Source organism: Stegostoma tigrinum, chromosome 17, assembly GCF_030684315.1.
Source record: "Stegostoma tigrinum isolate sSteTig4 chromosome 17, sSteTig4.hap1, whole genome shotgun sequence".
NCBI classification, from domain to species: domain Eukaryota; kingdom Metazoa; phylum Chordata; class Chondrichthyes; order Orectolobiformes; family Stegostomatidae; genus Stegostoma; species Stegostoma tigrinum.
Genome location: NC_081370.1, coordinates 3,609,920 through 3,630,669, shown reverse-complemented (window position 1 = coordinate 3,630,669; position 20,750 = coordinate 3,609,920). Strand labels below are relative to the sequence as shown.

General features: G+C 43.7%; 1 protein-coding gene across 4 annotated transcripts in view; it reads left to right on the top strand.

The window, feature by feature from the left end:
* LOC125459567 (potassium voltage-gated channel subfamily KQT member 1) overlaps nucleotides 1-20,042 on the top strand; it is a 676,985-nt gene extending 656,943 nt beyond the window's left edge. For all 4 annotated transcript variants that reach the window (XM_048546168.2, XM_059651894.1, XM_059651893.1 and 1 more), the window contains one exon: nucleotides 15,378-20,042. In XM_048546168.2, the coding sequence (XP_048402125.1) occupies nucleotides 15,378-15,578 (201 nt within the window). In that variant the 3' untranslated portion in view covers nucleotides 15,579-20,042. The remainder of the gene's footprint in view (nucleotides 1-15,377) is intronic.
* Nucleotides 20,043-20,750: the final 708 nt, after the last annotated feature.

Below are 20,750 nucleotides of genomic sequence, written 5' to 3'. Positions count from 1 at the left end.
GCTGCATCAAGCCGTGCATAGACCCTCGGTCTGCAAACACCCAGTGTCACTATGTACTGAGGTTCTCCCTGGTGTGACAAAGGATGGGACTGGCCTCGCTGCAATGGAACGCTCCATATCACTTGTCCTTGGTGGAGAAAAAAAGCTTTGACCACAAGTCCATCAGGAAGTGGTCAGTACTTAGGATCCTTAAGATCCTGGGGAAAAAGGAGAAGGTGGATCCTGTTGTATGGTTCCCTGAGCAGACGGTCAAAGTCATCTGGCAGAATGCCTCATCACCAGAACTTTCCAACAAGCGCCAAGATGTAGCTTAGGTGACAGTGAGAAGGGTACCACTTTTGAGGTTGTTTATGTATGCCTGGTCAGTCTGTACCACCACACTCTACCCTCGAATGGCTGCCTAGGAGTTAAGACTGTCACACACCTCCTTCTGGAATGTGCCTTTGGAAAGAGAAGATGCAGTGCGTTTTGACAAGGTTCGCATAAAGCAGCTCCGTGATATTGACTCTGTGCTCTTAGGTCTGCTGCCTGGGATGTACACAGTGGCAAATATCGACTGTGCCTGGATGATTATGAACTTAGTGAAAGACACTCTTTGGTCTGCCCAAAGCCTGTCTGTTTTCCAGAATAAGGAGTTGACCCCAACTGAGTGTTGGAAACTGGCACATTCCAAGGTCCACGACTATGTGCTGAGGGATGCATTATAGCTTGTGACAGCAGCCGCTGAGCACAGTGAGCATAGACCACTATCTGAGGTCTTCCTGCTGACGGTAAATGGGGGTCTGTTCAGTTATTGGACCCTCCTAGCACCTCAATATACTGTAATATTAGTTTTATGTAAGAGAGGTCTTTCAATTTTTTGGGATAGTGAAAGTTCAGCATTTTGTTTGTTTGCTTGAAATGCAACTGTGCAGGTCTGAACTGGTGTCAATGTATATATGCAAAGATTTTTATGAATAAAGTATATTTTTGAAATGTTTGTTTGAAAGTGTGCTTTAGGTTTAATAAATGGTGATCTTTTCAGAGATTAAAAACAGAAGTACCGGTGAAATTATTATTTAGTGTTTTACTGATAATACCAGCTTAAGTTCCAAAGAAGGAATATCTCATTTTCATCTTCAGCTGGTATCCAGTTCAACAGCTTTAGATAAGGGTTTATCAGTCCCACCATGCAGAGTCTACTTATTAAACTCACCTTGGCAATGCATTACGAGCTGGCCTGGCATTTAGTTGCCCTGAGAAAGTGATGGGAACCTCAAACTTGAAGTGTTGAAAGTGGTTTAATATCATTGAATGGTTTTCTATGCAGTCCATTAGATGTAGGACAAAGCTATTATGAACTGTTACAGCCCCTAATGTTCTCTGAATTATTAACAAAATGTTGAATGTTGTCATTGACAGTAATATTAATTCACCTATGTTACTTCAAGATCTGCCTGGATAAACCTTATTTCAAACCTTGATCCAAAAATGGGAAAAGGAGCTGAATTTCAGACATGCGGTAAGACATTTTGACATCAAAGCAGCATTTGACTGACTGCGGCATGAAGGGTCTCTAGGAAATTGACCTCTAGGGATTCAGGGGAAAATCTCGATTGAATGAATCACAGCCAGTACAAAGGAAGACGTGGTTATTCAAAGTGAATCATCTCTGTGCCAGTACATCACTGCAGGAGTTTTTAATGTCGTGTCCCAGGCCCAGCCATCTTCAGCTGTATCATCAGTAGCCTCCAACTTAAAGTCAGAAGTGGGGATATTCGCTGATGATTGCAGTTTTGAGTTCTGTTGGCCCCTTGGATGCTGAAACAGTCTGTGACGCGGCCATAGTTGTCAGCTTCCAGTATCCTCTAAGACAGCCGTCAACATCTCAAATAAAACTCTGGGAACTTTGTGTGAGAACAAAGAATTTCAAAGACAAATTTTCTTGTTCTTTGTGAACAAACGGTAAATATTGATATTGTGCTAGGATGCCATGCGGCTTTATTAATTGAAAAATGAATGGATGTCTCATGTTGTTCCAAAGGGCTTACCATTCCCATTTGATGACGTGAGCAGTTTGCTGTTCAGTGGGTCTTCAGAAGTCCCTTAATTGAAGCCATTCAGCCATGCAGAATCTTAGCAAAGCCTGAAGCCTGAATCTTTGAAATAGAAAATGCTGTTAGCTTTGTGAAAAACTCAATTGTAAGTTTAGTCTAAAAAATTCTCAATGATTCGCAAGTGTGCATGAAATATGCCATGCTGGGGTCTCAAGATCTTTGTTGGGGGGTGGAAAGAACATTGTATGAGAGACCAACTAATTGAATCCTTTATGAAATGCTGATCAGGCTTGAGTTGCAATTAGCTACGCTATGTGTGAGGAGGCAAAGTGCGTGAAAGACATTCCGTGGTGTTGGTGGTGTAGTAATGGGAGTCAGGATGGCATGGAAGCTCTGAGAGTTTATATAAAGGGGAGGTAGGAAGAGAGGGAGTGAAAATTCCTGACAGATTTTCAGCTTTAGAAGTGGGCAAGAATTGAACTGCATAAGGAAGGCAACGTTTCAGGACAGCAAGTTGTTTGCATTAAGGGGAACAGAGAAGAAATCCATACTACAAGGAAGTGATAGAATTTACTGCAAGAGAACAATCAGGAATCTCACATTGTATGTTGCTTCCCATGTGCCAAGCTTCAGGGCTTGTCTGTTGGGTGGGTAAAATGCACAAGAGGATTTTGGCTCGTGTCAGAGCCATATGTATTCTATTTGTTTTTGAAACTGTTCAGCAAAGGCTCACTCAAATGATTTATCCTCCAATGAAAAACTTGACATGTTGGTTCTGTCTTGATTAGAGTTTCGAACAGAGGGAGGTGGTCTTATTGAAACATATAAGGTCCTGAGATGATTTGATAATGTGAAGCCTGAGAGTATGTTTTCCCTTGTGGGATGGACTAGAATTGGAGAACACGGTTTAAAAATAAAGGATCTCCCTTCTAACGCAGTGATGAAGGGAATTTATAAATCTGTGGAACTCTGTTACCCAAACAGCAATGATCTTTTCAGGCAGAGATCAATAAGTTCTTGGCTAACAAGCCAACTGAAGTGTTCAAGGCCAGATAGGAAAGTGGAGTTGAGATCACAACCAAACCAGCCATCATCTAATTGAATGATGGATCAGACTCAAGGGGCCAAATGGCCTATTTTTGCTCCTAATGCACATGTTACATCAGTATGGGAGGAACATGGCTTGTATAGAGGCCAAATGTAGATAATTGGAGAACAAAGGTCCTAAAATGGACTGCAGGAGCAAGGCAAAATACTGAAGGGCTGATAGATTGGTCACCACAGGATTTACTGCCATATGTTGGAAGTATAAAGGAAATATAGATCCAGAGGGCAAATATTTGTAGCAAAAGGGTTGATCAGATGGCTGGATTGCAATGCAGAGTGATGTCAACGGTGTCACACCAGCCATTGTTACCATGAAGGACTGTCCTTTTTAACTGGCTTCGGGCATGGTGACCCTCAGGTTGAACTACCATCAGTCATCTCTCTAAATGGAGAACAGTCCCATGGTCCTGTTGGACGATGGTGATGTCATTTGTAACAGAGGGGGATTTAATTTTTAGTCCCAGCTGACTATTTCTGAGGAATCCAGAACTACTACGAAAGGAGCCTTTGCCTAAACTGAAATAAAAGTTCTGCTGGATTTAATCGCAAAGTGGAAGAAATTTTAGAATAGAATCAGGGTGATAAAGTAAGGAAAGCAAGCAAATGCTATCATATGTATCGACGTGAATGGAAGAATGAGAAATAAAATGGATGAATTCGAAGTGATTTTAGAAGGGATGTAATTTTTTAAAAGGCAAGCAGTATCTGCTTTATGAAGACTAAGCAGACAAATCTACAGAACTGTGTTTGTTTCAGAAAAGAGGAAGGAAATGTTATCTGAGATAATGGGAACTGCAGATGCTGGAGATTCCAAGATAATAAAATGTGAGGCTGGATGAACACAGCAGGCCAAGCAGCATCTCAGGAGCACAAAAGCTGACGTTTCGGGCCTAGACCCTTCATCAGAGAGGGGGATGGGGGGAGGGAATGTTATCTCCTTGGTAAAGGTTCCAGTCACACATCTTTTTATGATCTAGCAGATAAGGGAAACAGTTAGTCACAGTACATTGCAATGGCCCACACAATTAAAAGGAGAGGTTTTGGGAGATTATAAAACTTACAAGATGAGGTTTCAGTTCTTTTGGAGTTAGGATAGATACATGAGGGCAATCTGGTTCTGTTACATATCTCGATAAGCTAGAGCAGAGTTCTGAACTGCAGTTTTTTTTATGCTGCCTATGTTCAGTTATTGCATTCAGAGGGATGTTTGCTAAAACTGCAAAATAAACAGTCCGATAAAATCTTCCCAGACCCTGTAGAAAGTATACCACAGTGAGAAAGTTAGAAAATTTGTGTGAGATGGCTAACATGGAAATTCCTGACTGAAAGTCGCATTTTCCATCCAAGGGCTCAATGGCCAAATATACCTGCTGGTGCATGGCAAGAGGCCTATTTGCATATATTATCATCTCTTTCTTAGTTGATCACGCCACATTGACATGCAGGTTCCCATTTTCCCATCAGCTGGACGAGGTGACAACAATTCCTAACATGAAAGTCAGAGCAATTGCCTAGCAACTCCAACTCGCTGCTTGCTCTTCTGGGCCTCCATCTTGGAGACTGGGCACCAACATCTCTGGGCACCCTTCATGGACAGCGACCTTTTGAACCCCTTGTCCACAGATCTTAGCATTCCATACTTACTGGCTTCACCCCATCATCAACTCTTATCCACTCCCACGAAGTTTCTACATGTGGATGATATACTTCAGAGCACAATATTTTGCTGAAATGCTGCTGCCAAGATACACTGCACACAGGGACATACACCCACTTCCTGGATTGGACTGAGCTGGGTCTCAAGCATGGCGTGCATTATTTTGCATTTTTGCACTTTGGTCGCCCCGGCTCAAATTTAAAGACCCTCAGCATGTATATTATGACTAGCTGTCTTGTGCAGTCACAAAGCCTGGCAAGTTGTCATGGTTGCAATGATCAGTCAAGGATCTGGACCTGGTGTTGTACTTCATCGTACCACGTCAATCTCACACCATCAACCACATGCATGGAAAACACACCACATGTACTTCAACCAGATGGCCATACCTTGTAGTTTAATGGGAGCAGTTCTTAGTGAGGTCAAGGGAGGGAGACTTTAGTTAGGGAGCGGTGGTCCCAGCACAATAAGTCAAAGGCAACCTCCAATATCAGTCCAGTGCCTTGGGCACGAACCATCTACTATTGGGGCTGGCCAAAGCAAGGTGTCGTTAACTCTACAGTCTGAGGAATGAGCCACCGTCAGCCCTCAATTCTGATAACCAGTGTGGGGAACTGCAGTAAGTCAGTTTGAGAGCTGAACAGAGACCAGCCAAGGGTCTGGACACATCAGCTGGGGATGCCCATCTAAGTCCATTCCCAAGGTTGTGAAGGCTATCACTGATGGGGGAGAGAAGCTGAGAAACTCACTTGTGGATAATAAACTGTGAGGCTGGATGAACACAGCAGGCCAAGCAGCATCTCAGGAGCACAAAAGCTGATGTTTCGGGCCTAGACCCTTCATCAGTGAGGGGGATGGGGTAAGGGTTCTGGAATAAATAGGGAGAGAGGGGGAGGCGGACCGAAGATGGAGAGAAAAGAAGATAGGTGGAGAGAGTATAGGTGGGGAGGTAGGGAAGGGATAGGTCAGTCCAGGGAAGATGGACAGGTCAAGGAGGTGGGATGAGGTTAGTAGGTAGGAGATGGAGGTGCGGCTTGGGGTGGGAGGAAGGGATGGGTGAGAGGAAGAACAGGTTAGGGAGGCAGAGACAGGTTGGACTGGTTTTGGGATGCAGTGGGTGGAGGGGAAGAGCTGGGCTGGTTGTGTGGTGCAGTGGGGGGAGGGGACGAACTGGGCTGGTTTAGGGATGCGGTGGGGGAAGGGGAGCTTTTGAAGCTGGTGAAGTCCACATTGATACCATTGGGCTGCAGGGTTCCCAGGCGGAATATGAGTTGCTGTTCCTGCAACCTTCGGGTGGCATCACTTGTGGAGTTTGGAATCTGCATGATGGGATAGATATTCCTCCTAATTTTTCTGCTTCCTCTGTAGACTCTGAGACGAGTGCAGGGCTTTCAGAAGCGGAGGTCATGCAGCAGCAGGACAGTCCCTGTGCTCAGGGGCAATCAGTGGCTACACAGTTGAGAATAATATTGGCCAGGACATATAGGGGTAACAATTGTGAAAGGGGGCAATATGAGGAGGGAAGTGATGAAGAATTGTTGCAATAGAGTTAATGTGGGGGGCGTGAATTATTGACAGTCAGCAACACCCTGGTTTTGAGAGTCGGGCGACAGTGTCTGGCATCTTGACTCCATAAACCTAAGGATTGGCAAAGGGCACGTGGGGAGAAGAGGATTTAGAAAGACAGGTTGGGTGAGAACGTGGCGATGTTTGTATCTTATGAGGTTGATGGGGAAAGCCACAAAGAAGGGAATGTGTACATTTGGACGAGTGGGGTGGGGGGTGGGGGTAGTCATCAAGGGAACGGGGCTGAACCTGAGACTCAGAATAAAGTAGGCCCACAATTTCCTTCTGATGTACTGCAAAAAGCAAGGATGCAGTGGAGATGACAATGGCTGCCACCACACTGGGAGCAGGCAGGATGTGTTTTTAATTCTGTGAAGGAGAGAAGCTTCATTTTCAAGCAAGCTGAAGCCCTTCAAAGAAAACACCATCAGACACAGACACCTTTGCAGGGTACTGGTGACAGGCAGCAGTGGGCACTATGTGCTATACATGAACCTGAGGCATTAACCAACAGTGTGGAATAGAAATCCTGGTCCCAAGCACTCCTGGCCAGACCAAGCAATGGCTGTAATGCAGAAGCAATGTATTTTCACCTGGTAAACTTCACTGTTCTGGCTAAAGTTGACACCACCTTCCAAAGTCCCATGCTGCAGCAGCTGCTCGCTTCAGACCCTGAAAGCCTCAGAAGCTGGTCTTTCTTTCCCTCCCCCAACATTTTTCAGTCCTGCCCTGGGGTCCACAGCTGGATTAGAGTGAGCTGGCCCTACGGGGGAGCCTTGAAATTATAGCCGGGTGACCCCGCGGACATTTGTGTCGAGAGGGCCCAGCCGTGGTGAGTGTGTCCTGCCGACGGGCAGGTCAACACCCTCCAAGGCATGACCGCCCACAGGGCAGAAGGTGGCAAGCAAGGTGCAGCTGAAAGGCTGGAGTGTTCTTAGAGGAGATTTCAGAAGGGTCTATATGTGGTTCCTCCTCCAGGTACTGGGACTCTGCTGCTTCCTAGTGAGGAAGGGGCACTTGGGCACACCTCCTTCTGACACCAACGTCAAGATGATGGATTTCAGGTCTGTTCATCTGTGCAGCTGACTCTGAATGTGCCAGCTGTTCACGGCGTTGCCAACCTCTCGGTGAAGGTGGCCAGATGGTCACATGCCAGGGGCAGAATGATGTCAACAATGATCCTGGAGCCTTTGTATCAATTGGCCCAGTGCCTTGGCCAAATCTGCCTACTGCTCCTGCATCTGTTTGTGCACTTCTACAATGTTGTTAATTGCTGATACCATAGGCTGCCTGCAGTTGAGCAGGTGTCTGGTCTCTGGTATTCCTCTGAATGCCAATGACCTAGGTCATTTCCCCTTGGACCAGCTGCAGAGATGTGGCAATGCTGTGTGCCCGCTGGTAACCTCTTGACCATGCTTCCACTGGCACCCACAACAGACAAAGAGAATTGCCTGTGAGGGTTAGAGGCTTGGACATTTTAATAGTACTTGCAAAGTGGTAGTAGTTGGAGAGTGGTGGAGCAGTGGACTTTGCTTTTAACTTGGTTGCCAGGGCGTGAGGATTTCGGAATGTGCACAGGAGAGGTCCCATTTTTGCCTGCCATGGCCACGATTCTCTCTTCATAGAGGATGAGGAGCCAAATATTGGTCACACCAGCACCCATCTTGGCACTGCCAGGCCTATTGTAGACCATTTTCTCCTGGAATGAGACAAAGGGAGGGAGTAGGTGAGAGGAAAGCGATTGGCCTTTGTTACTGGAGCAGGTAGCGAAAAGATGTCCCGAGTCAATGAGTAGGCAACGTGGAAGCCTGGGTTTGCAGTCTGGGGTTTGTGAGAGCGAATTGCAAGTTGTATTTAGAGTCAGGAACCATAAGCCATGGTGGGAGGTGGGTGCAGTAGAAGAGGTAGGGTGAGTGTGAGGTGGAAGAGAGGGTGGCACTTAACTCTGTGGAGTGGAGAAGGTTTTTGACCTTCTTGGGGCATTGCTTGGCATTTCTCTAGACTGCGGGTATGAGTGCAGGCTCGGGGGGATGAAGATGACCCTCCATTGCCTCATCCTGTGCACCAGGATCTACAGGTCCCTGTCTGCAAAGCACAGGCCATCTTCTCATTATCTTCCATGTCCAGGGTAAGTCACTCAAATCACTCAGGGTGGCTATCGAGTACCAGCACTTGACTGGGTGCATACCTGCCTTGTAAAGATGACACTGGTACCAGGAATCCCATCAGCAACAAGTACTACTGCTAGTAACGAGTGGGAGAACAAGGCTGGTGGGAAAAATACAGGTGTGGTGCAGACATGATGAGGCATATTTGGAACAATGGTGCAAGTAATCTCGCTAGGCCTTACAGAAAGAAACCCTCGTGAATCTCAGCAAAAGTGACATTTCTGGTAAGATTCAGCCCATAGTTTGTGATCAAGTCAGTATTTATCTCAGGAAAACAAAAAGCCAAGAGCTGGTGATGGCGAGAGGGTGAGAAGAGAGTGACCTTAAATTGTTTTGTTTGAACCATAGTCTCTTGGTTAAATTTTGTTAAAAATCAGCACTTTGCTGGAGTGGGAAAATGATTGACACTGATTACATGATGCTGTTTGACCACAATTTCTGCAAAGTTCTGTCCATCAGTGACCAGAGGACAAAAGCTTACACTGTCTTCCTGGAATGTGGTGTTCCACGCACAAAGTGTTAGTTGATGGGATGTCTACCTCATCAAATTCTGAACAACAGTCTGATTTTCTGATCAAAATCTATTTTATCTAGACTTAGTGCAAATTACTCCACACTTAACCATCCCAAGACTTAGTCTTGGCAAGGCCATCAAATCCATTTTGTTAGCCAAGTCTCTCCACCCAAAATCCCAGCCACAAATCTGAAATTATTGATTACTTTGAATTGCCTTTAACTGTACAGTTTTAACTTTTATGAATCAGTCTGCTTTTAACAGCAAAAGAGTAAGCAGATCCAGGCTTTGCTAAAAGCCTGTCTCTGATCTCAAAGTCTCATTTCCTTCAGGACTGGAAACTGATGGATTCACTAAGCCCCTGCTTTTTGACCATTTTAGTATCAAAAAATAAGAAGACAGCCCTGCTGAGAAAACTATCGGAAAATCATGTAATATTGAAATTGAAGGCATAGTCGTTTTTGTGACAAAAACAAAGTTGCTGGAAAAGCTCAGCAGGTCTGGCAGCATCTGTGAAGGAGAAAACAGAGTTAATGTTTCAGGTCCAGAGACCCTTTTTCAGACCCGAAACGTTAACTCTGTTTTCTCCTTCACAGATGCGGCCAGACCTGCTGAGCCTTTCCAGCAACTTTGTTTTTGTTCCTGATTTACAGCATCCGCAGTTCTTTTGGTCATTTTTGTGACATCTGTCTGTTAATGGAGGCAATTTTAAAATTGTATATCTCGTCAGTGAGACAGCATCCCTAATTCGAAGCTGTTCTCAGTTTTACTCTCTACATATCAAGGAAGATGAGTTCGTTAAGTATTTTATAGGTCAGATTGATGCAGAAAGAGTGTACATTTCAATATTTGTAGCAGTTTTTATTCACAGTGATTTAAGATGTCTAAACTTAAATTAAAATGTCTTCACAATATTTTGAGGTCTTGCTTCCATCTTTTTCTACAGCATTGTTTAGTTTGTCTCGGGTTACGCCTGGGTATAGACTCAATCAGGTATAGTAATTACTAACAACATCTGGCAAAGTGGAGCGGTAAGACTGGAGGATTTAATTGTGACGATTAATGTGCGATATGAAAGCAGCATACTGTGAATGCTGGAAATCTGAAATAAAAACAGAAAGTGCCGGAGAAGCTCAGCAGATCTGGCAGCATCCATGGAAAGAGAAACAGAGTTAATGTTTCGAGTCCAATGTGACATGATTGATCCCAATCCTACCTTCCTTTCTGTGAAACCCCAAGAATTAAGGTTAAGAAAAGGATATAAATGCCCCATGATAACATACCTGGAGTGAGCAAGTGAGTGTGAATGTATATCTAGTACGAAGAACATGTGTGGGTGAGTGTGATAAGCAGGTGCCTTGTGAAGTTGCTCCCAGCAGACAAAGAGGTCACCAATGAGCACAAAATTCAATAACAGGAGAATCTACACCTGTAATGTTCAAGCATTCCAGTGCAGTGACCTGCCACATAGTATAGAACAGTGAAATATGAGAAGCAAACAGGGGAAGGTGCAGAGTCAGACTTGTGGGCACAGGCTGAATGTTCCTTTTCAGGGGTTGCTCTGATTGAAATCCAATCTCCATCATTGACTACAATGGAGCTTCTGCTCAGTTTGGGGGATAAAAACAATCTTAAAATGCTCAATGAAAAGGCAGAGTTCCCAACCTCCTGACAGGAACATTTTGGTAAAAATCCAAGAAGACTTTAAACACTGAGGCTGTATATTTTTCAATAAACTAACCACAGCCTTGGAGAGTGTAGAAACACTACAATTGTGGTGCCATTCTGCTCAATGTTATGGTTGTTTCACAGTCAGTTATTGTTCGATTAATGTGTATCACCTATGGCTTGGGGGTAGCACTTTTGCATCTAAGTCAGAAGGTCTTAAGTCCCACTCCGAAGATTTGAGAACTGAATCTGGAGTGGCATTCAAAGTGCGGTGCTGAGGAAGTAAAGTTGCTAACATCCCAGAAGATCATATGGGCCGCTCTTTCATTAGAGAGACAACTTTTGGTGGTTTAACCTGAGGATGACCACACGTCAGGTAAGCGTGAATGTCAAGAAGGTAGGACCTTTGTGATGACTGCAGCCGCTGATGGTATTACCCTGCATCAAAAACCAGCCATCCAGCCAACTCAGAAGGGGCCAGTTAGCTCGATTGGCTAGACAGCTGGTTTGTGATGCCAAGTGATGCCAACAGCTTTGGTTCAATTTCCACTTTCGGCCAAGGTTACCATAACGGACCCTCTTTCTCAAACTCTCCCTTCAGGTTAAACATCGAGCAGTCATCCTTGTCTAATGAGAGAGTGGCCCTTTATTCTGGTACAACTATGGTAATGACTAACTTCACTGAGGGGCTGCTACACTTTAAGAGCTATGTTTCTGATGTTTAGATCGCAGACCTGTTTACAATAAGTGCACAGTTTTCTGACTTATCAGTGTGAGATAGAGAGGCTCTGAAGCTGATCAGAAGATGTGGACCATTATCTGGTCAGCATTATGTTGCTCTGTATGGAAGCTTGCTGTGCACAAATAATTAGATGCGTAGTTCCAAATTACACCGATGCACTGCATTTCAAATATACTTCAATAGTAATAAAGCACTTTGCAACATCCTGAGACACGTTTATCAAAAGGATCAAGAAGAATGATTGTTCGGTTCCTGACTACCTTCTGCAGGGCTAATCTGTCCAACAAAAATGTCCCAGATCCATCCCTGTGATCACCAGCTGGACAGAAACCTTTCAGGTGGATGTGGAAGATCAAAGAACAGCATTTTGAAGAAGGTCCAAGCCAAAGTGTATCTGTCAATCACCATGACTGAAAATAGAAAGTCTGATCGTTATTACATGCTGCTGGTGTTACCTTCCTGAGTGTAAATTAGCATCTGTGCTTCCTATGTTATAATATGAACTAAAAATGTGGCCAAGTACAATGCTGTTCTTGTGAAAGGTGCTGGATAAAATCTTTATTCTTATCCCCGTTGTGTCTTCTACCACCTGCATGATGTCTTCCTAGTTGGGCCACATATTGTTGGGTGGTAGAGGCTCTAGTCATTCTCCGTTTGCTTGCCCAGCCTGCTCCTCTTCACTGTTCACTTTGACAGTGTTAATCAGAAATTCAACAACAGAGGCATGGCAGCCTTGTCCAGTCTTGCCCTCACCCAGATGGTCACGGACTTGCTGGGTAGCAGCGAGGAACAGGAGCCTCTGGACAGTCTTCCATTTCCAACCGAGAGTTGCTCAAGTCAATAGATGACAGCTGCACAGCCAGGGCTGTCAATAAAGAGGGAATAGCAGTCTTTCGGGAACTCTGCCTACTGAATAGGTTCAGTTTTCCAAGTCTGCAGTGCCAGCGATAAGCCACACCATTCAACACCTCGTTGCAGGGTAATTGCAGATACACTCAGCCATGGATTTGAACAGACTGAAAGCAGCAGGTAGGTTCTCCCGGACCCATTCATTTGTGCAGTTAGCAAGATGTGCTATAAAATTGTCACTTCGTGAAGCAACAGTTCCGGTCCAGTAAAGTTAGGAGTCCCATTTTCACACAATTCCCATTGCAGTGCTGACATAGAATATAACCATTAAACTGTTGACAGTTCATACATGACAGTCTGTTAGTCAAAACAAAGCAGCAGGAGTAAGGATTTGCACCTGGATCCAGGCCTCAGTTTAGCTGGTAATTAAAGTCGCTTGCAAGCATCAGCCTGTAACAGAGGCAGAATGCTAATCTTTTGGGCACACCTGGCCAAACAATGCTGACTCCCCCACCTCCAGCATTGCAAAATTGGCTGTCTGTTGACTCTTTTGATTGCATAAAGGCCTATTTTCTCAAAGCAAAATAAATTACCTGGGCAGGTTGTGGGGGAAAAGACTGGGTCACGGGGAAAACTGTGTTGCCATCCGTATCAGTTACATAACCCAGGAAGATTTAGCAGAAAAGAGTTTGGCTGTAGTAAGGGTAAAGAAAAGATGTTTCCATTGTAGTTTTATTTCGCTGCTCAGTGTATGACAACAACTTGCCTTTTATACACAGGCTTTCAGGTGGTAAAATGTCCCAGAGTGTTTCACAGGAGTGTTGGTAAACAGAATGTAACAGAGCTATATAAGGAAATATTAGAAGAGGTGATCAAAAGCTTGGATTTAAAAAGGGTTTTGTTTTTGATACAGAGGTAGAGAACAAGAGGATACCAGAAATTAAGACCTATCCTGCAGAGAGAAGTGTGCATGGCACCTAGTCTGCACTAAGGCTGTTTTCATCTTCTTATCCCACTCTTAACCTTGAGCTTTATATTGGTTATAACATGCTACTTGCAATTAATTGGCTCGTTGTCTCAATCTGATATCTTTAACTGCTTGTCATCCTGCAGTGCTTGCATCTGAATAAATACATAGCAGCTGCTTTTTTGGTGTAATTTCCCATCCTGTGTGCTTCAACCTGTACCCAAACAGTACAATCTCGAGGATCTGCCTCTAGCAAAATTTAACTCTCTGCACATAAAGCTGAAAGAGCTGCTTAGTGACTTTCACTCATGGGGGATTCTTATCTGAGCTTCACACTCCTGCAGATTTGGTGTCATTCTGGATCATTGCTTACCACTTCTTCCAGTTTTGTGGCAAATATCAGTGTGTTGCTGCATGAGACATACTTAAGTAGCTACTAGGAGGCCATCAAAGGCAGAACCTTTCACATCTATAGCAGCAAAATAAAGCTCTTTTCAGCCATCTAAGCACTTCTAAAATATGATTTCTATCATAATGTCGGCAGAAGTGGCAGCCAATTTATGTTCAGCATACCTAACAAATTACAATGGGATTAATAACACGGGTAATCGGTTCAGAGATGTTGATTGATGGCTATTTCTTAACCAGGACACTAGAAGAATGCCCTTCCACTTCTTCAAAATCTGTCTGTGTGGTTGGATGAACAATCCCGTGGCACTATCTGAAATGAGGTCTGAATAGTCTTGTGCAACTCCAATTTTAGTTCCGTAGGAATTGGCCTCAGAATAATGTCTCAATTGAAAAGCACTTGACAGCACAGTACCCCTCAGTACTGCATTGAAGAATTGGTGAAGGTAATGTACATATTGCTGTTTCTGTGCGTTGTGGACTCAATATTAAACTGACCATACGCAGACGGAGATTTATCTTTTGGCCGTCTGAAGAGAAAGGCACTGTTTCACCGTGACTTTCACCTGTCGTACATCAAAATGGATCTTGAGAAGATTGCCCAGTAGTAAGAACCATGAGGTTTCTAGCAGAATGAAGGCCCCCAACTGCCTTGAATTAGATGGTAGAGCTTCAATTTTAACTTGCCCTGCCTGATTGAAGCTGAATGTGTTCAGTTTGGGCACCCCTTTTACAGCCTGCCTAATTTCATACTCCTGAAGTCAAACCAGCTGAACAAGGTTAAAGAGATAGTAGTCCGGAGGGTAAGAAGGGTCTCCACCCGAAACACCAGCTTTCCTGCTCCTCTGCTGTTGCTTGGCCTGCTGTGTTCATCCAGCTCTACACCTTGTTGTCTATGAACAAGGTTAAAATTGGGTTTAGAGTCAGACATGGTTTTGCAGAGGGATTTGGCATCTGTGGTCACAAAATGCAGGTCTCCCTAAGCCCCCAAATACCTGAGGAAAGCTATCGCTGTTGGAAGAGAGCTCAACAGGACTAATTCAGATGAATTCTGGGGACACTGAGCTCCACTTCAGCCAAGAGTGAAAAAGTAGGCCCATGGTACCCCTCGCTTCTAAGACTGGAGATTTTATTTTGGAGAGCGACAGTGATATTCTGCATTTGCCTACCTCTGACCGTAAGGTTCAGCATGATTCCAAGATCCCCAGAGTTAGCTGGTCCCAAGAACCTTGACCGATGCCCAAAGATCAGAGTTCGACAGCTACCTCCCTTCTTTTTTAGGTCATCTACTGGTCAGTTGAGAGAAAGGAAGGTGAGAAGCTCATAGCATAAGTCTCATTTCTTTAGTATTGCAACATTTATCAGGCCTCAGTTTAAGACTTCCAAGTTTCTGTACACTACATACCCCTCCTTGTGACCATATTGCTACTTGTGGTGCTTGCTGTGTGCAAACTGGCCACTGTGTTTCCTACAGAACAACACGGCACTTCAAACATAGCTCACATGTGTTTAAAGAGCATTGTGACATCCTGAGGTTGGAAGAGGTGCTGCGTTAAGTGCACAACCTTGTGTCTCTCTTTTTGAAATATGTCACACTGACTGATATTAAAAATGCCAGCTAACTTCCAACGTGTACTTTCCTGTTTCTGTTTGCTGCATTCCATCTAAAAGATTGTGTCTCCTTTTTCCAAACAGGTCGTGGACATGGATCAGAAGTTAAATACCATCACCGACATGCTGCAGCGTCTGGTTGCCAACCAACAGGAACAGTCATACCCTCAGGCTGAGCCTCTGGCAGAGCGATCCACAATACAAGCCATTGCATCAACTCACATCTCCTTGCCCAGCTACGAGCAGTTGACCGTGCATAAGAGAGACCAAGACAACGTGGCCTGATCTCTGATCCTCTACTTCCTAAAATTTAGTAGCATTGAAGAGATTGGAAGAGACCTGTTCAATATTGTAAGATAGCCCTCAAGGTTACACACATAACTGGCACAAACCTGGGGGAGGGCTGTCTCATTTACTGAAGAAGTCTGTGAAACTTGAAAGCACCCACCATTAGACTGTGTATGTTTTCTCAGCCTAGGCAACCCCTTCCAATTCCAGTTTGCCGATCTCACCAGTTTTGCAAAGGAAGAGTTCTTCGTACAGCTCTACTGAGCCTCCGAAAATTCCTGATCACATTTCAACTCTCCTCTGGCTGTTCGTTCAGGCAAATGTGAATGTTATGCTTGGACAGCCTGAAAGATAAGCGGGAAAGACAAATAGCACACAATGTTAACATAATCCTTTTTAGAGTAGGCGAGATGTTTTAAATTGCAAAAATCAATATGTTGTATGATTCGGGAGCATTTGAAGCTCAAAATCAGTGTAACGTGTGTAGTCTTCTCCCACCTACTCAGTGGTAGCCTAAGATGTATTTAATTATTTAAAAAAAAATCTCTCTTTTACATCCATTCTGTGGGCAGTATACTAACCATAAGGGCAACACCCAGGCAAAATCAATGTGGGGTCAATTTCCCAGGGCACAATGGGTCACTGCCCAACAACAGTTCCCAAAACATTTGATCCCAGTTCATTCCAGGATTAGTGTTTTCTTCAGGACCGGAATGTGCATACTTCCTCAAAAGCTGAAGTCCTCCACACTTGGGTTTTCCTTCCCCATTTTATTTTTGAATGCCTGCAAGCAAGGAGTGGGGGGGCTAATACAGCCTCAGCCACACTTCTCGTTTTTAACTAGGACAGCAAAGGTGGCCATGACTTCCCCTGTCACTGTCAGCGCAACTCATTGTCAATTAACTCTGATTGACAAGTGAGCTTGGTGCAACCACTGACCTCTTTGTTTTCTCTCACTGCCCCTTCCCAATCATTCTCAGGGGTTGGCGCACCAATTCGCTACTGCAAACGATCTTTGACTTCCCTCTACAAATGAAGCAAAGCATGGCTATGGGTTTAACTGATGACTCCTTGCATAACTCAAAAGAAAATCACTTAGGAAATTTTGACTTTGTGCCGTCGTGTAAAACATCAAAAGTATAGGATTTTACATCCCAATTTTGACTGAGTCCTTGGAGTATAACTGGGAATGATGTCAACCAATTCATTACCATCTGTTTATACTACCTTTGATTTGATTTGATGTACTGTAATCCCGTGTACCTGAGTACAGTGAAAATCTTTGTTTTGCAAGTAGTACAGGCAAATCATAGTAAGCAAGGAGATACAGACCATAGGGTGCTTAGACAGAGCGAGGCATACAGGTTACGCTGCACAGAAGGTGCACAAAGCAAGATCCACATTGGCAAAATCAACATCATTTGGAGTTAGCAAGTCCATTCATCAGTCTAATAATGACAGAGAAGAAGCTATTCTTGAACTTGTTAGTGTGTATGTATCCAAGCTTCCGCCCCCAAGACCTCTCACCCTCTTGTCCTTTCTAAGACAAATGCTTGCTGCCTTAATGTGTACCAGTCATTAGGCTATTGGATGGAATGGGGGGAAAGACCAGAAGAAATATGCAGCTAAGCTTCGAACCTCACTTTCACCGCTTGGGTGAAAACTAGGCAGAAGCATTCTCCATATTCTCTGCCAGCTTACTGCCAGGGGAGGGGAGGTGATAAAGTTTCAACATAGAACTAATTGGTAATTCTGACGTGCCAATCCACTCAATGATGGACATAGCGAGTTGGTATTTAAATTACCATTCTGGATTTGTGGCAGTCCAGCCGAGAGATTTGTGTTACTAAGCAACTGGTCATATCCTAGATAAGCGAAAGGCCCATGAGTTTATTCACCAAAAGGCAATCACTAATCTGGTGAGTATCAACCACAATATCACTCAGGCACCATGGGATCATAAATCATGGCGTCAATCCAACCTGCTGAAATGTTAATCAAGGTAATCTATGACAAATCTTAAAATAAATAAAAACAGAACATGCCAGAAATTATCAGCAAGCCTGGCACCATCAGGAAAGAGAGAGGCACAAAGATTTTCTTTCAGAACAACGCACAGACCTGTACCCATGGAAAGGAAGATTGAGCGGGATGTGTAATGGGCAACCAGTTTGCTGCTACCTATTCTGTGCCTCCTCCCCCACTGCAGTTTGTCCTCCTGACCATATGGTATTGAGTGAGACAATGCGGGAAGATATGAAGCTCTGTGTTCAGTTTGCACTGACCTTGAACTGAAGGCAGCAGTTAGGGGGCAGTGTGACTGTTTGCTTCCAAACCCGACAGTCAGGAAGAGGCATGGGAAGAGAATCAGTGGCAATTGCTGACTGTTTGCTGAGGAGGGCTCCATGAAATCAGGATTGAGCTGAATCATGATGCATTTCGTGGTCAAATTGCCTAAAGACTTCAAATAAAAGTTTGATGCTTGCCCCATGGCATGGAGCTACTCCTCTGCTACATGTTGACCTTGCCACTTTGGGCAGCAATCAATGCGTATTACTTCGGCCTGAATTGGCAGACGTTTGATTATTATATGCAATCATGACACATTGTCATCCATCGTACTCTCTACCAATGGTGCCCTTATTACATTGGACTCTGAGACATGCTAAGCATTCTATAAGAAACTGGCAAGGAATTGACAATTTAAACTTGAGACACTGTGAAAAGGATAAAAATTTGGGGGAGAACATGCTTCGATCTACACCTTGTCTAGAGATCCTAGTCTCGAGTGGGCAGGGTCCACATAGAATCTGACAAAATCACACTCTGTCGAGCATCATTGTGAGATACTGGATGCAGTGGGACTCCAGGAAATCTGACCCCTGTCTCCACACATGTTCACATTTATAACTGGAACCCATCCTAGTTTAACACACTCCCTGTTGGTGTGCTGCTGGTTCGGGAGGTGGTAGGTGCAGGGAGATTGGGCAAAGCCCAGTGGACAGATTACTGTAACTTTCCGTTTCTCAGATATTTTTTGTCTTCCATTTTCAGAAGAAGCCATGCATACCTTATTCCAACCTGACTTCCTGCTTTCCCTTCATCTTTTCCTTGTGGGACCTTGCACGTAGCCACTTTATTGTAACGTTTCTACACCTGCCGGACGTGTTGATGCCCCTTAGTTTTGTTTGCCAGTTGATAGGCCTAGTCAAAAAGTTTTAGTTAGGCTGTGGCCATTGAAAGAAGGGCCATTTGCCCCACTGCCCCTTACCTCTCGCCCTCCCCTCCCCTCCCAACATGGCAGCAGCCAACAGACATGGAAACTCCACTTCATCATCAAAAAAAATTCAAACAAGCTAGTGTTGAGGTCAAATACAGGGCAGACTTAAACAAAAACTTTATGTGGCGCCAGCCCATGTTTGCTGCCATTTTAAGGGATGGGAAAGGAGCCAAATCATATCAAGATGAAACCACTGTGCATAATATTATTACTGTTCAAAGGAGCAGCCCTCTACGAAACTAATGATATCATAAGATGCTAGGAATTACAGTGAAGTCCAGTACATCTCAAAATTATAAGCGATGCCATGACAATTGCACAAAGCACTATACCTGATAGTTTTCTTTTTAAGAATGAAGTCACTTGGTGCCTGCCAGGGGTACAATACTGTGTACAAATATCTATTTACTGTTGGATAATAGGAAAACCAACATGTCAATCAACAAAATGAAGTCTTTTATCTGTATATATAAAGACATAGATTATATATAGTAGATTTTCTACTGATATTTACAACCTGGGGTTTCATATAAATTTTATAAATTTTCCTTCTCAAATGAGGTTGATTAAATTAAAAACATTGCTGTAATAATGTAGAATGGGTTGACAGATCATTTTCCCCTCTTGACAACCTTTTCTACCCCTTTCTCTCTCTCTTCCGTATCCAATCACGTATATATGCTTTCTCCCTCACATCTCTTTGTCTCTGCCACTGTTCGCCTTTTACCTTCCCTTCACCGGTAGGTCCCTTTCCTCATTTCTTGTTTCGTCTGTTATTCGATCCCCTCTACATCACACCCTCTTTCTTTCCACTGTTATAGTACCATCCCCTGCTTTCTGCCTTCCCCCCTTTCTTTTCTCCTTCCTGTCTGTTTTCACAAAATCACCTCTTTCCTTTGCAATTCTCACCTTTCCTCTTCTGTCTTCTTTGGCTCTCTCATGATCTTTCTGTCATGTAGTGGGACATTGTAACAGCGATTTGTTAGACATTTTTTTATTTGCTTTCTTCATTTCAATCCAGTTCGAATGGGCTACTCAGCAATATTCAAATACAACTATGAAACAAATCAGCTGGGACTCATGCTGTGATTTATAAGGTAAATTTTATAATGATACCTTTTTTAACTCAGATATTATAAAGACACCAGTTTGGTATCATGCCTCAATAAAACCAAAAATCTCACAGGTGTGTAGTCTGATTTCAAATGACCGTTTTCACAGTACACCACATGAAATCATTCCATTAGATCTACTGCAAACCATCCACTAATTTGACTTAGGGGTAGTACTGCTTTAATGCGTGCTTCATCAACGCGAATTGGCTGTGACATGACTGATGAATAGTGGACTATTTGGGTGTTGCAAACTTCCTCCTGTACAGGTACAGCAAATTTCTATAGTATGACGTCACACATGAATGCAACTATTGTGTTATAGGACAGCTACCTGTACATTCCGTCAATGTCACACTAATTTATTCCCAGCAGTGAATTATTTTTATACCTAATTTGCAAAATATTGTTCATCACACTCATCCCCTAATTAAAGCTTGTTTGCTTTGAAGAAGTAAAATTCCTATTTGATATTGATCTTGATCTGTGCTTTACTCCATCTGCCCTTTTTGCCATTGAAATAGATGGATTTTTCATCCTTTTTGAATGTGCATGCGAGTATAAAACTGGGAGGTGGTTTTGCATGAGAGTGGGGTGGCCTTTCCTTTGTGATTACATCTTCTCAGTTCATTAGATAAAGTGCCTTAATCTCGGGACAGGAATTTGCGAAGTCCATTAGAAGTTTCCAAACTTTGAATGCTGGGTGCCAACATATTAAAAAAAAACACCTGAACAGTACTTCACTTGCTGCAAACAAGGGGCATCTCTCAATCTCTG